We start from the raw sequence: 16,812 nt of genomic DNA, 5'->3' as shown, positions 1-16,812 counted from the left end.
TATCCTCAAAACTATCGAAGTCCTAATATTCTGTATCTGAAATGAACAGCTGGGAAAGTTCTCCATCAAACACGGCAGGTTCCCTCGCGTCATCGTCACGCTCAGTCTCGCAGAAATGATGCCGGCTATTGCGTGAACTCAAACACAATCCACACACAAGTTTTGGCGGAACTTGCCCAGCCCTGCCTCCCAATCTTAGTAAAGCTGTCCTCGCCATCGCTCACAAGTTCACTTTGACTCTTGCTGGAATTTTTTCTTTCGGCTTAAAAATCACTATAGGGAGCCAATTCTGTCCATTACCATGGCAACCAAGCACAACAGTAAACGCCGACTTCACGCGCCCCATTGTGGGTATCGCGATCGTGCTGGTCACCTTCTTCTCTACAGTGTGGTTCACCGGGACGTCGAAAGTGAGCAGAATCTCATTCATGTTGGTGACACCCTACCTACTTTAACATCTGTATGCTGTCCTCAGTTACGTCCGCCTTTCCTGTATATACGCAACCTATCGGCACAAAATCAGTCAGGCAAGCGGATTCGCCGTCAAAGTCACATAAGAGCATTCACAAATTTTGGAACTTGGTTCATAGACAAGGCGACCCACATTATTAGGCATCCCATCCATTTTGGAGAAAATTTAAGACTTTTCACTGCGCCTTTCGGTCATGAAAATATACGGTAATTGGCCATATTTGGACAAAGGAGGTTTGTGCCCAACAGCGCCAATGCATGACTTACTCCCACTCCCATTTTGACTACTGGCTTCTAGACTGCTTCCTGTTGGGGCTTTTCACCAAAACATAATGAACAGAGCAAATTGTGGACAACTCATGCAAGACGCTTCCCTGTGCATTCTTTTATGAAGTCAGCGATTAAGAGGAACGTGCATTACACGCATACATTTCGCCCCAGGATATTTAACTTGGTTTTCACGGATGACAATCCTCCAATATATGATTGACTTGGCATGAAAAACGAGCCCGCAATACTTTTACTATTGGACTATTAACTCCTGATTTCAACACTGTAAGGTAGTGATTCCCAACCACTTAAGACAGCAATGCATTATTGTTATAATTTGATTTATGACTTACTGACTTAACGTTTGGTAGAATTTTGTGACGTTATTGCATTGGACGCTTATCAGACAGTAGGCCAAAGTGTTTCCTAAATTAATTACTCGAATGTATGCAACACATACAGTATATATAAATACTCCTCCTTTTGTCATAATAAGTGACATTGGAAAAATTTCCGTAGCATACCTGATGATCTCTACGGCACACTAATTGTGCCATGGCATACCGGTTCTGAATCTATTTGATGGTTCATTTGCTTTTATTTTAGTTTAAACCTAACCTATGAAACCAAAACATTTACATTTCAGTAAATCTGAGAATGTTTATTCTAACACAGATTCATTGATTCCTTGTCTTTGTCCAGAAATACATGAGCTGATCATTAAATAGCAATTGCCATGTTAAGGAATGAAAAAAAAAAGAGAGTAGCTCAATGTGATGATTTTTTTTCCCAAGTTGTTCAGCCCCATAACAAAACGCTGGTTTTCATTTGTGATGGCAACCGACTGAATAGTCACATGAGTTTCTCCATTGCCTTGAGGTGGGGAAACACCATTGATTCAGGGGCGGGATGCAAACCTGCATAGCGGCAATCACAGACAAGTGCTTTGAATGCAAAGGAGGCAGTCAAAGCGCCACTTAAGCTAATATCGGAGTATTTACCAAGCTGCCTGCTAATTACACGGGGGCGCAATTGGAGCGTGATTGCAATTACCCAACGTCCACACGGCCTAGGAGGAGAAAAATATTGGCAGATGTTCAGGCTGCTCAGAATGAATGCGCACCTTGTGGAGCGCTCGTTTTCAACTCCTGGCAGCATGCGGCCGACACGATGTCGAATGGAGGCCATGTGCTCGACATCAACAAAATGAACAGAAAGGGAAAAAATCAATTTGAGCCAGGAGATAGACAAGCTCGCCACAAACCTGATTTCAATTTAAACTCGTTCGTAATCAAACAGTTGGCACCAGCGCAAACAACCGAAATGCGGCCAAGTTTGCTTTAAAAGCAGCGGTTCACAGAACCTGAGTTTGGGATCGGCAAAAATAATTAGCAGTAAATTATTACAGTGCTCTACTGACTTACAAAGGTGAGTTTTTCAGAGGACACAAGATGTCAATTGTGCCGAGCATGTAACAAGTTTGATTTAAGTACAACTGAACGGCAGTGACTTTCCAAATACAGGTAAATAGTTTCTTTTCCAGAAAAAAAGTGCAATGTTTTCAGAATAAAGTCGTAATATTTGAACATCAAAGATGGAGTTTGTATGACTTAACAATTAATCTAGTCGTATTTTTCTGAATGCAGCTCACGTTGGACCATGACTTTCTTCCCTTGTTAATCTTTGACTTTAACATTATAAAGCACAGGGCGACCCGGTAGTCCAGTGGTTAGCACGTCGGCTTCACAGTGCAGAGGTACCGGGTTCGATTCCAGCTCCGGCCTCCCTGTGTGGAGTTTGCATGTTCTCCCCGGGCCTGGGTGGGTTTTCTCCGGGTGCTCCGGTTTCCTCCCACATTCCAAAAACATGCGTGGCAGGCTGATTGAACACTCTAAATTGTCCCTAGGTGTGGGTGTGAGTGCGAATGGTTGTTCGTCTCTGTGTGCCCTGCGATTGGCTGGCAACTGATCCAGGGTGTCCCCCGCCTACTGCCCGAAGACGGCTGGGATAGGCTCCAGCACCCCCCGCGGCCCTAGTGAGGATTAAGCGGCTCCGAAAATGGATGGATGGATTATAAAGCACTGATTTCATTTGGGGTGATGACTGTTCTGAGTAAGACTGCAAAAAATAAACTTTACTAACATTACTATGGAATTGAGCGGTACACACAATCAGAAGATGAGAGGGTCCAAGGAAAAAAATTCTCCCCTGCAGCCAAATGGTTTGAGAAGCATACCCGCTGACAGATTTGACATGACTTGCACTGTATGTAATTTGCAAGCCAGGTTTGGCGCCCTCTCCTGTGCGGAAATAACACTGCATAGCAAAAGCTCTGCTTTTTAGGGTGAAAGGAGAATGTATATTTTTGCAAGTTCCGTATTTCTAAATGTCTTACAATGATCTTGTAACTCAGGATTAATGAAAAGAAGTGAGTGACAGCAGTTTTCAAAATGAAGTGTGGCTCACTAGCGGGGGAAACTACAACCACACTGCATTGCTTCTACCAGCGCATCGTTCTAGACTCCATATAGGCTCAATGTTGGACTTTGCTCATGCGTAGCAAATTCAAACCCAAACGTGGACTCCCAAAACAAGCTTGAGACCCTAGTTTGAAAGGTAACCCTTCTTTGAAATCCTAACCTTGGTTTAAAATGCTAAAAAAAAAAAAAAAAACAAGATTGGTAGCTTATCTGATTTTAAAGCCCTAACCCAGACTTGAACCCAAAATGTAAAAACTCAACCCTGGCTTCAGACCCTAACCTGTCTTGAAATAAAATTTTAAAAATTCCAACCCGATATCTAAAGCCTATTTTACAACCCTGAGCCTGGTTTGAAATGCTAACGCTGTGTGTAATACTAACCTTGTTTGAAAACCCTATTCTGAAAGAATACCTTGGTTTGAAACCCTTACGCACATTTGAAACCATAATTAGAAAATGTAACCCTGGCTTCAAACCCTAACACGTAGCCTTAACCCATTCTTTAAACTGATTTGAATCCTTAGCCACATCCTTAAAACCTACCAACTCACTGTATAACCCTAACCTTGTTTTGAAAACCTCGTCTGAAATACTAATACAATCTTGCAAGACTCATTTGAACCCTAACTCTATTCTGAAACCCTAAATCAGGGGTGTCCAAAGTCAGTCCTCAAGGTCCGCTGTGCTGCCTATTTTTCCAGCTCTTCCTGTTGCAATACACCTGATTCAAATAATCAGGATCGTTCTAATGCTGCTTCACAGCTGGCTGATGATCTGATCATCTGAATCGGGTGTGTTGCAGCCGGGGGAGCTGGAAAACAGGCAGGACGGCGGCCCTCTAGGCCCGGAGCCATGCCTGCCCTAAGTCTAGTTTGAAATCTAATACTTGCTTGAAACAGTTTTGCCATTCATCTAATGACTTAAAGGAACAGAACTTGACTAAGAGATCACAATTAGAAGTAAGCTTAGCGGACTGTGTCCTGGCATTCCAGCTAGTTGCTTGCCATTTTATCTTGAATGTCGTCAGTCATGTGGTTTGTGTTGTTTGCGTCAAGACCACTTGTGCGGGTTCTGTTTTTCTCACTCCACAATACGATCAGAGCCCAGTTGGTCACTTCTGGTCCAAAATGACAACAAACGGAAAACCAAAACGTGCAAGTAATCTGTAGTGCTGCAACCTGATTTGAGCTGTCTGATAGTGACTTCACTCAAACATTGAAGCCGCAAAGCTTTATTTGGGGGTGTCATGTTGTGAATATACATATGTAAGGGGGAAACATTGGCTTGGTTAACTATCTGGCAAGCTACGACCAGACTTCATTGTTTTACCACCTTATCATTGTGAAAACGATATTGTTGGCTCACTACTTGGCAAGCCTTTGCTAAAGTTTAGCGAATTCAAAGCCTAGCATGACAACAAAACAGAAATTTCAAACCTTATTTTGAAATCCTACCCCTAGTTTGAAACCACAAACCCAGCAAGTCATTTGAAACGGGTCTTTAAATCTAAAGGTACCCTAATTCTGGTTTGCAACCCCAAGTTGAACTTCAACTATTGTCTTGAAACCCTAATTCAAAACCCCAAAGACTGCTTGAAAAAAAATAGCTTTGTACGCCAGTACCATCTTGGAGCCCTAACTTGAAATCCTAAGCAGTCTTGAAACCCAAAACCTATCAAATTTGAACCCTTAATTTGAAACCATAAATGTTTACCCCAGCGCTGTTGTGAAACCCAACTTTGAAACCCTGCCCCTGTCTTTAAAAGGCTGAGCCGGTGTTAACCCCATTTAAAACATTAGGCTGAAAAACCATATTTCACATCTTAAACCATTCTTGAAACCCCACGTTGAAACCATACGCCTGTCTTGAAACCTTAATACTGGCTTGAAATTCTAATTTGATACCATGACTTTGTATCGTTGTCTTGAAAGCATGCGTGTCCTTCCAAACCCATTTAAAGCATAAATTCAAACCACATTTTGAAACCCGAACACTGTCATGAAACCCTACTTGGAAACCGCTAATCTTTGGAAACCGAACCCCAACTTGGGTGAATTAGTGGGGCCTGAATTCAAAGAAAACACGGTGAAGCAGCATTTAGCGGTTATCCTGCACGCCAATGGAATAAGATGCCCTCACAAATGAAGTCAGCCCAGAATTTTTTGACCCCATTCCTTTGATGAAGGTCTTCCAAACAGGTTTTAAATAATGTTCCCTTTCCATCATTTTGGAAGCTCTTTTTATTTCTGTACGATGTTTTAATTTAAGTTTTCTCTTCATGTGTTTCAATTTCATCAACGTGAATTCTTGAAGCAATTTCTTTGCTTCTGAAGTTCATCTGTTGTATCGTAAATGCTTTTAGATGTTGTCTTTGCTTGTGTGAAACACATTGTGTTTCTTTGGGTATGAAATGTGCTCTCTTCATAAAACTGCATTGCCTTGCCGTACTCGAAACTCTCATTTCAAATCTTCATGTAATAATCTAATCTGAAAGCCTAACTCTGGTTTGACTTTGAAACCATAAGGCTGTCTTGTTGTCTTGACACCCTACTTGGAATTCCTAACATAAATTGAAACCCAAACACTATCATGAACCTTTACTTGGAAACGAATTTGAAAGCCTAACCCTGCCTGGAAACTCTCATTTCAAACCCTCATCCCAAAGCCAATTTTGAAGCCCCAACCCTGGCTGAAAACCTAATATCACAACTAAACCCAGTTTTATTTCTAGAGTACTTTAACAACAACCTCAGCTGCATACAAAGTGCTGTACAGTAAAAGTAAAAATCAGACATATATAAACAAGGACAGCTAAAACAAACGAATAACATAAAACGAGTAAACACAATAAAACACAGGGTCGAAAGCCAACGATTAAAAACCTTCACCCCATTTCAAAACTTAAATCCGAAACCATAACGATAACTGAAACCCCAAGAAGAAATATCTGAATATGCAACTTGGAAAATCCCAAAAGAAACAAACAAGCCCCCCCCCCCCAAAAAAAAAAATCAATTTCCAAAAGCTGCTTGTCATGGAACATAGGTTGAGCGGTTCGGATAAATAATGGATGGGTTTGCGCAAGGCAGTCGCCTCACACGTCTTTCCACTTCCGACCGCGTCTAAAAAGCCACCGCATTCATTGGAGGGAACATGCAACAAAATGATTAATTGGCAGCGCGGCCTTCAATTAAAATCAAATTCTGGGGGTGGAAAAAGCGCATGCCTGAAATTCCCGCCGTTTGATTCACTATTTATTTTTGCTTTCGGCGCCAAAGAACGCGCACCGCCGCAATGCTTCCTTGCGCCTGATTTCCAACAGATGTGGAGTAAACAACATGAAACAGCACATTTTGTTTTATCTGTCAGGAACCGAGGGAACGGGCCGTTCTCCTTGGTGTCTTTCTGTGTTGGCCGGGCTGTGATTCAGCTGTGTTAGTCACACCGTATATGGGACCACACTCACGTTTTCTATTCCGTGCGTCACGAGGTCGACAAAGTTGAACATGGGGAAATTTGCCAAAAGAGAAATTATCCATTGGATAATACAGTGTGTGTTGGCTGGGGCGGAAATGCTATCATTGTGAAGGGTTGAAGAGAAAATCGAGGCTCACTAAGCGGCAGGCCTTTGCAAAGGGCTAGCTCATTCAAACCACAACCTGAAACACTAAACCTGGCGCGAAACCCTAAGACTGATTTGAAACACTGGCTTGAAATGCCAACCCTCAAACTTTCCTTTGAATCCCTAACCCGACCTTGAAAACTCAATTTCAACACCAAACCTGACCCGGAAACACTAACCTTCGCTTCAAATGCAAATGAAACCCCAATTCAGGATTGACATCATAATTTGTCACTCTAATTTGAAATCCCAACCCCGATTTAAACTCCACTTTGAAACCTTAACCCGGGCTGAAAATGCAAACTTGAAAACCTAATTCTGGCTTGGAACTTACATTTGTTGGTCATCTTTGTTCGAAACTCATTTTAAAACCAAAATTTAAAACCTTAATTTGATTATTTTAAGTCTGTTTTCAAAATCTAATTTGAACCCATAATGTGTGTTGGAAAACATCGAACGGGTTTGAAAGCTTAATTAATTTGAAATCTTATTTCTGGCTTTAAACTCGAACTTGAAACCCAAAATCTTGTGTGAAGCAGGCCTCATACCTCAATTTGAAAGCCGGACTTAATTTTAAAACCCTGAAACCTAATTTAAAACCCTAACCAAGACTAGAAATGCCAATGTATAAACCAAGCTGTCTTGACACTCCAATTTGAAACCCCAACACAGGCTTCAAACTCAAAATTGATTCCCTAACTTGAAATGTTGATTCTGATTTGATAACTTGAAAGCACAACACAGGCTTGAAACCTTGAACACTTAATGCTGTCTTGAAGCTCGAAATCAAAACTCAAACCCTTGTTTGAAATCCTAAAGCCGAATTTAAATCTAAACGCAAAACGCTCGCACTTTAAAACCCCAACCAAAATTTAATACCTTGACTTAAAATTCCAACTGTGAGCCAACGGACCTCCTTCACTAATCACATGAGCATTCATCATTTCAAAACAATGGACTTCACTCTCCTGCGGGAATGCTTGAGTGACGGACAACAGGTCTCCTCCATCCGCACTGGAATCAATGCACTTTCCCTCCGCTTGTTTCCACTTCCTGCACCCCCCTCTTCAACCCCCTGCCCCCCCCCCTTCACCACTCAAACAGCTGAGGCCCCTCTATAGCCCCCTCCACACCACCAACAGCTGACAATGAGTGCATTGACACCCCGGCTTCCCCCATTTATCTTCATCGTCAACTCCGCCTCCTTGACCCCGTTATATCCTGCCATTTGCATTGGAATGGCCACCCGTGCCTGTAGTGTGTGCGAGTGTGTGTCCGTGCATGAATGCGTGTGTGTGTGTGTGTGTGTGTGCGTGCGTGCATGTGGGAGCGTGTGTTATTTGCTAAAGGTTAAGGTAGTGTGTTCCACATCCGCATGACTCGACATTGGATCAGCTAACATGCATTTTATAAAGATCTGTCATACGTTTGACAGTTCTCCACCGCAACATAAGTGACTATGAGAGCCCATTTATGAGCAATGCGCTCACATTGGGTTTGGGGGTTGGTGGTGGGGTTGGGGTGATGTGATTTCTCAGCTGCCTGGGAGACCACTTCCTGAGAGGCCCACTGGTGGAGGGGAGACGCATGGGGCTTCCCATCTGTCCGAGCCAACAACAAAAAGCCTGAGTGGCCTCCCCTACTTAATAGACCCCACCCCCCCATCATCCCCCTACAACACTACGTCTCGGGAAATGGAAACTGCGTGTTTTCTCGGTTTGAAGGCTACAAAAGGAGTTGGAAATAAGCGAGCGGCAACGTGTCAAGGAGAAGGAAGCTGCTGAGATGGGTCGATTCTCCACGCAGCAAACAGACGAAGTTTGGCGTGGATATGAAGTCAACCACTCCAGTATTTCCATTCTGACCCCCGCCCCCTCCAACGTTGTATTAAACATTAAAACGTTGAATAGCATGATTTGCAAATCATGTTCAACCTATATTTAATTGAGTACACTATAAATGTTGAAACTGATAAACTTTGTTTTCTAGCAAATAATCATGAACCTAGAATTTACGGCTGCAACACGTTCCAAAAAAGGACACGGCCATGTTTACCACTACGTTACATCACCTTTTCTTTCAACAACATTGAATAAATATTTATACACTGATGATATTCCTTGCAATTGTAAGTTGAGCAACATTGTTCTGGAACTATTTTCTCATGCAGTCGTTCACAAAGAGATGAACCTTGCCCCATCTTTGCTGGCGAATGACCGAGCAACACACGGATGCTTCTTTTATACCCATAGATGGCACCCACCTGTTCCCGGGTAGCCTGTTCACCTGTGCGATGTTCCAAACAGTCGTTTAATGAGCATTTCTTTACTCTCTCGGTCTTTCTGGCCACCTGTCCCAGCTTTTGAGAACATGTTCTAGCCATAAAATTCAAAGTTCAACTTATTTTATCATGTTTTTATCAAGTTATTTGATAAAAACAAAAACGTTGGTCAGTTTGAACATTGAACATCTTGTCTTTGTAGTCGATTCAATCCAGTCCGCATGCTGAGTGTTCAGTGAAGACCTGTTTTTCTTTTTTTTTTTTTTTTTTTTTTTTACCCTTGTAGCTGAAAACGGTGAAAAACTTGCTAAAAGCTGAAGCTTCCACAGTTGAGTACTACCTAGCCTTCAGCCTTTGACCGTTTTCGGATATTATCAAGCATGTAAAACAGATTTAGAAACAAATCGCAGACTCCACTTTAATCGTAAATGCCTGCTTAAAGTAGATGTCATTTTTTCCCAGTCAGAAAACTAACTGCTCTTAACTAGCACTGGGTGAACATGCAAACACAGACATTTGAACCGGGATCTCCAGATTGCGAGGCAGACACGTTAACAACTGCACCCGCCACACTGCCATGTCTACAGAAGGCCGTTCCAGCTTCAATTTCTCAATGAAATGCTTGCACCCGTCATCCATGCTAATGTATTTGTGACGGCTCAGAGCCAGAGACAAAAAATAGACACGCCGTCTGGCCTTTAAAAAGCACCAGGACACTCGCCTTCCTGTGTGCCTTTGAAAAGGCCCAGACGTGTCCTTTGATCAGCACTCAGGAAATTTCATTAGGTCAGAGATGGGCGGATAAGAGAGCAAAGAAAGCTTTTTGCGGAAGGGGGAGAGGAGGAGATAAAAGGGCAGAGGAATAGAGGACGGTGGAGATGTGCCTCTTAGAAGGGTCACCAATGACTAGGAGATCTCCTCGTTATCATCTTCAAGTGACTAAATCAAGATGCTGCCGTTGATTGGAACAGAAGCCGGAAGCAATTTTTTTCGATCATCTGTATTACAATTTGCTCAAATAAATCAATGTGTGTGACAGAACTGCCTACCAGACATTGTAAAATTATGCTATATGCTACGCTAAGATACATGTCCACAAACTTGGTCAATTTCATACTTTTTCATGTATGTTTGTTTGTTTGTTTTTGGGTGTATGCAATTTGATGGACATTGCCTGAGAACAAATCTGATACCTCTCTTGAATACTAGAAATGTCTGAGAAGTGTTGTAAAACGTCTTGCCTCATTCAGCGGGAGCCGTGTGGCAATATGTCACCTCGAGCCTAGTCTAAAAATATAAATATATGTGTCTCAACGAAAGGGTCGTGATAGAAATTCTCTGATTATAAATATTAGTTTTGTTTAAAAAAAAATCTAATTATGTATTTTATATTTAGATTTTTTTATGCTGCTGCATTCTTCATGTAAATCTATGTTTCATTTTGAGACTGAGATTGAGAGTGTTCAGTAAAATTAAAAAAATTAAAATTAAAAAAATGTCATGATTTTTAAAAATTCACATACCAGTGTGTATATTCACCTTGTCAGAATGAGGTATTGTGTGGAAAATGTTCATGGACTCTTTTTTTTTTTTTTAACAATTGACTCCATCTTGGAATACTGGCTGTCACATAGTTCACGGTGAATAATTTCTCCTGAGAGCCAAACAAAGTCGATGAAAATGTGTTGTATTTTTCCATCGCAAACAAAGTAATGACAGCATCGCAAAGGGAGAGTGAACAGAGGCACCTTAACCTCATCAATCATGTATAACAGTGGCAAAGGAGGAGGCAAGGAGTGGTTTGGGGGGAATGTGTGTGTGTGTGGGGGGAGGGGGGGGGTCCTTATCAATCACAGACGAAAGGGTAGCTTGGCGTGTGTTTACCTGATCAATCATGTCCGGCCGGTTGGTGGCGGCTAGCACGGTGACGTCGCCGAGCTGCTCAATGCCGTCCATCTCTGTCAGGAGCTGGGCCAGGACCCTGTCGCCCACACCACCCGATCCCGAAGAGCTGAGAGGTGAATGATGGAGAACATGGCGGAAAATGGGAGTAAATGACAGGATGCCATGAATGATGGATACGAGTGGGGGGAAAATAAACAGAATGTGAAGCGGTAGTTGGAAGAATTTTTCAGGTAACTGTATTTTACTTGTGTATTTAATTTTCACACAACCTTCAATTTAAAAACAGATCATTTCCACTCCTTACTTTGTCAAAAATAAGTCTTTTTTAAACCTCCACATATGTTGATTTTGAACTTGTTTTTTATGACATTTATTATTCATTGCATTACATTTTTAAATGTTACTTTGAGATTTGTATTTCTACAATCCATGTAATCTATCCATCTATCCATCACAAATGCAAGCGCAAAGATTAAGCAGAATGTGAAACAGTGGTGAGAAATAACCAAATAAAAAAGACTTCATGACTCTGCATAAGTAGCATTTGGAGAGGTACAGTGGGTAGAAAAGTCTACACACCCTGATTCACGTCAAGTTTCTGACAAACCGTAAAACTGCTCAGAAAGCTCTCTGTGGACCACGGCTATGTCAGGAAAAGACTAGTAGAACATCAGAACTTCATTGCGACGGAATCAAAGGCACTTAAACATTGTGGAACAGCCACATATCCAGTTATGAAGGCATGCACACTTATGCAACCACATTATCTCAGTTGTTTAATTGCTTTTACTTCTCTCGAAAAATGCCTGTACCAAAGTTCAGTTGACAGTTTGAACTTTTTTTGCCTTTACTTCAGTAAAGGAGTTGGATCAGCACATCAAATATTACCAGTCCATTTTCCACCGGTACTAGTGCTTCTACTTGAGTACTTTTACCGCCTCTGAAGTGAAGTGACGGAGTAAGTAGGAAGAAGTAAACAGGGGTTGAAACAACAAATGTGCCCAGAAAAGACACACATGACGGATGGAGGGTAGACCAGGCAAATTCCCTGCAAGAGGAAGTGACATCCATCACCTCTAATTGCTCATATGCATCTAAAACTCACACAACTCATTTGAAAGCCTTCATTTGTGCACGATAACCAGCTTCTTTCATAAGAAAAAGGGATTTGAATAAACCTGTTGGCAGCAGAAGTTGAGCCATATTGCCAATGATGTCATCAAAAGACACCAGAACACCGATGCCAACAGCAAAGTTTTTATTTGTAGCCTTTCGCAGCTTGATGAGTCAAATAGATCCAATTGCTCCCTATTTTATGACCGGCATTTTGAATGTGATATTTTCTTTACAAAAGAATGAAAATATTTTATTGTGTTTTGCTGTTTTTATTTTTACAAGACAAATTATTTTTTTACATTGATTTTTACAACGATCCTTTTACATTTTCGATTAAAATGTTTGTTATTTAGGGCGGCCGGGTGAGCCAGTGGTTGGCTCGTCGACCTCACAGTGCAAAAGTACCGGGTTCGATTCCAGCTCCGGCCTCCCTGTGTGGAGTTTGCGTTGGTTTTCTCCGGGTACTCCGGTTTCCTCCCACATTCCAAAAACATGCATGGCAGGCTGATCGTACGCATTAAATTGTCGCTAGGTGTGAGCGCGAATGGTTGAATGTCTATGTGTGCCCTGCAATTGGCTGGCAACTGGGTCAGGGTGTCCCCTGCATTCTGCCCGAAGACAGCTGGCATTGGCTCCTGCACCCCCCGCAACCCTTGTGAGGATAAAGCGGTTCCGAAAATGGATGATTAGATGCTTTTGTTAATTTTCTTGTTAACTAAACTTTTTCTTTTTCCAAGATGGCGCCCGAGTAGGCAGCGCTCTTCAAGAGCCTTGCTTTTTTTGTCATTTTTTATGTTGTTTTTGTGTTTTGTTTTGTCACATGGTGTTTGTTGTTTTGTCGGGTGGAGCTGATGTGGACTGTTTTCAACGTTTTTGGCCATAACATTCGTCAAAGGAGTAGTATCTGTGCTTGGTGGTTGCGCCTTCTCGGCAGCACGCGTGTACCAGCACTGATTTTGATTGGGAGGAATGTCGGCGCCATCTGACTGTCAGTGCTGGACAGCTCCCGGGTGCTTGTGTTTTTTGTGCCTGTAATGGGCAGCATTTTTCACAGCCCCATTTGGTTCAGTGGAGATGTCGGCGCTGTTGGACAGTCTGCGTTGGTGCAGCTGGATGGATGGCTGCTGAAGTTGAGGATGAGGAGAGGAGCGTCGGCACATGCGTATTTGGAACTGCGAGTCGCCGCTTGGAATTGAAATGGATTTACATAGGACAGGAGAAGTGAACCAATATTTTTTCCTTAATGGATGCTAGCTTCGTGTTGATTTTGAAACTTAGCTTGTAGTCGACGTGTGCACATTCTGAGCATGACGTCTGTGATCCACTGGTGAAAGGACACTTTGACTCTCTCCTCTTTCATCTCAAACTGCTTTTAACAACAAAGCGTGTGAGGGGAAAGTGGCTAAGATTGCATGACTGGCTGTGTTTTAGATATGTGTCGTGTTTATTATTTTACTTTACGTTAACCGTTTTGTTAAGCGCTTTGTTACAGCTGCAGCTGTTGTGAAAGCTCTATATAAATCAAATCATATTGTATTCTATTCTAATATTTTTCTATTTTTATAATACTTGTCTTAGCTTGGCTGGATTCTTTGTATTTTATGCACATTGTTATTGTCTAATCCAATTTTTTTTAAATGTTCTGTTCATCTTTCTTTTGAAAAAATCTGTTTCATTTGACATTATTGTTTACATATTACATTCATAATTATTATTTCATTTTTAATTTCTATTCCATATACATCTGTAGTGCCTTGTGCGTCCCCTTTATGTGATATTCTTTGTGTGTTTTGACATTCCAGCTTAGCTCCATCTGGCTCGCCTTCCTCACTTCGTCCCACAAGTTTGGACTCGTGTGGCAGGTCGGCTGACAGATTTACAGGTGCTTCTCTTTTTTTAATGCGTCTGTGTGGGGAATGGATGCACACGTGCCACGAGTCAGAAAGAGGTGGTCCGCCTGTGTCAACAGTTTTGAAAGTCCTAGGGAGGGGCCGTGCGAGCCACTTTATTGATTAAACATGGCAGGAAGCGCATGCGCACAAATAACCTCGGTGGATGAGGTATAGATAAGTCAATGTTCGTTCACAGTGAGGGGCTTTAAGGTGCTCAGCCGCTTTCCATTACTCATCTGCTTGTTTTCACACTCATCTATCTATCACCTATTCGTCTATCGATCCATCCATCTATCCACCTGCCATTCAACCATTCGAGAGTAATTATGTCAGGAACTTTCAGGGACTGTAATTTCATATGAAAATATACTTCCCTTTTCCACTCCCATTCTTGTTATCTACATACTGTATATGCAATGCAATATATATTTTATTAGATAGCGCTTTCATAATAGCTGCATCTGTCGACTCACACTTTTGGTCAATAAAGGGTTGGGTTTTGTTTGTAGAATTACATTTGCTGGATTAGAAGGGATGGATGGATGGGTGGGTGGGTGGGTGGGTGGGTGGGTGGGTGGATGGATGGATGGATGGATGGATGGATGGATGGATGGATGGATGGATGGATGGATAGATGGATAGATGGATAGATGGATAGATGGATAGATGGATAGATGGATAGATGGATAGATGGATAGATAGATAGATAGATAGATAGATAGATAGATAGATAGATAGATAGATAGATAGATAGATAGATAGAAGGATGGAAGGATGACATTGATTGATTATTTGGACGATGGATCGAAAAGTTAATTCAAATAAATGGGTGGATCATTTGGTTAATGGATGATCTGGATAGGTGGCTGGATGAGTGGATGATATGCATGGATGGTTGATGGCTCATATAGATGGCTGGCTGAATGGATTCATTTGGACGTACGGGCGGACGGGGGCAGAGGGGGGGAGAGAGAGAGAGAGAGAGAGAGAGAGAGAGAGAGAGAGAGAGAGAGAAACTCCATTTTATAAGATGGCCGGATGTTAATTCTCTCCATCTCGAGTCACATGCACTCCCATTCGCCTGAGATGTGGGACAATGAAACATTTGTGTGCCTCCAGTGTATGTCCCTCTGTCCACCCAGCCCCCTCAACTACCCCCACCATCCTTTTTCCTCTACACCACTGATGCGGCATCCCATAAAAGAAAGATATTCCACTGTGTTGGACAGGCTCACAAAGAGGATGTCTAAGCGACGTTGCATTTGTCACGGCCCACATCATGAAGAAGCAGACTGTTGACTCAGAGGTGAACAATACTGTATGTATTATCATTATTAATAGCACGCAGTTAAAGTACCTTCCTCTTTCACTGGCCAGTGCGTCAATCTCGTCAAAGAAGACGACGGAGGGAGCTACGGCCCTGGCCTTCCGGAACACCTGCGAGGTGGCGAGAGTGGGAGAGGAGAGGAGAGGAGAGAAGATTTTAAAATAGTCGGTGACTAGAGATCGTCCTCAGCTTGCAGTGAGCATAAACAGGAAATGCATCATGAGATGGCGTCATAATGTGTGCATGAGCACCTCTGACATCATGCACTGAAAATAATAAATGCCAATACCAACACAAGTCACTTCCATGAGTAATAAAGGCTAATAATTACTTATGTTAGCAGTTTAAACCAAAAACAACATAAACCATGATATTAGGCTTTATATAAGATATTATATAAGACATTAAATAAGACTGGAACGCATTCACCGTAGTGGACGTGACATTTGACCGACATGTATATTTTTCGGACAATCAGGTACTTTGGGGGATACGTCGCATCAGTCAAAAAATGCATCAGGAAAAAGGAAAACGAACATGTATATGTAAGTTGCTCTGGAGTAAGTCATATTATTGGAGGAAATGCATTTTAATTACAAACGAGACCAAGAGCAGTGGAGCTCGGACTCCCACCCACAATCCGTGTTCCCTAATGGTGGGTGTGTTCAGAAATACGCTCCAAGCGTGCACTACTTTGAAAAAGGAGCGCCAAAGCCCAGTGCATCACAGTACACAGATGGAGTACACAGATGGAAAAAGTTCAAGAATGAGCTGCTGATTGTGTTATAACATATGCTACATTTGGAAATTAATGATCGGTGAGTATGAACACACAGACTCTTGGAGTGGTGTTCGGGAGTCAGAGTGAATTTCCAAACACACCATGTGTTCACAGTAGTAAGAGTTCCAGTCGAATGACACTTCCACTTCTTCTTTTAGGTTAAAACGGCTGACCTTAACTACAATCCTGCATTGCATTGTGGCAGGGCGAAATCCGTCCGGGTCCATTATCGTGCCTTTTTCTGCTGTGAATCATTGAAAGTCACATGCTAAACTAGCGATATGTCATACATTCGTTGCCATGACTACGACCACTACAACTCCTCCTCCTCTTTGGGTGGTTGGCAAATACTTGTAATGTATTACCACCACATTCTGGCCAGCGGCGGTAATGCACCAAAACGATTTGCCAATCGCCAAAAGAACATCTACATGATTCGGGAATGGGGCTTTGGGTGCGAGTCAGAGCTCTACGTTTTCAAGCTGCAGCTGAGTATAAGAAGCAGGACAAACAATGGAGAAAAAAAAAGTGTGACTCATAGTTCGAAAAGAACATTTTTCAACGGGTAGGCGTGGAAGAGGGTCTCCTCCAACTTGTCTGTGAAATTCGGGTTAGTAAACCACTGCAATGACTAGAAGAGGCCTGTAGTTGGTGGTGGCTTATCTCG

At 42.2% G+C, this 16,812-nt stretch overlaps 1 protein-coding gene and 1 long non-coding RNA gene across 4 annotated transcripts in view; one reads left to right on the top strand and one right to left on the bottom strand.

Moving 5' to 3' along the window:
- Positions 1 to 14,126, top strand: part of LOC127597884 (uncharacterized) — a 17,534-nt gene extending 3,408 nt beyond the window's left edge. The window contains exon 3 of the long non-coding RNA XR_007961793.1: positions 13,948 to 14,126. This is a non-coding gene — a long non-coding RNA (uncharacterized LOC127597884). The remainder of the gene's footprint in view (positions 1 to 13,947) is intronic.
- The window catches only part of spata5 (spermatogenesis associated 5), a 145,449-nt gene that overhangs the window by 96,199 nt on the left and 32,438 nt on the right, over positions 1 to 16,812 (bottom strand). For 2 of the 3 annotated variants that reach the window (XM_052059286.1, XM_052059278.1), the window contains exons 14-15: positions 15,395 to 15,474; positions 11,009 to 11,135 (exon numbers count right to left, since the gene is read on the bottom strand). In XM_052059286.1, the coding sequence (XP_051915246.1) occupies positions 11,009 to 11,135; positions 15,395 to 15,474 (207 nt within the window). Of the gene's footprint in view, positions 1 to 11,008; positions 11,136 to 14,628; positions 14,957 to 15,394; positions 15,475 to 16,812 lie in introns of those variants that run through there. The other variant, XM_052059295.1, reaches the window with a different exon arrangement.

Source organism: Hippocampus zosterae, chromosome 1 (assembly GCF_025434085.1).
Source record: "Hippocampus zosterae strain Florida chromosome 1, ASM2543408v3, whole genome shotgun sequence".
NCBI classification, from domain to species: domain Eukaryota; kingdom Metazoa; phylum Chordata; class Actinopteri; order Syngnathiformes; family Syngnathidae; genus Hippocampus; species Hippocampus zosterae.
The sequence above is the reverse complement of the archived record's forward strand: the minus strand, read 5'-3'. Positions and strand labels throughout refer to the sequence as shown.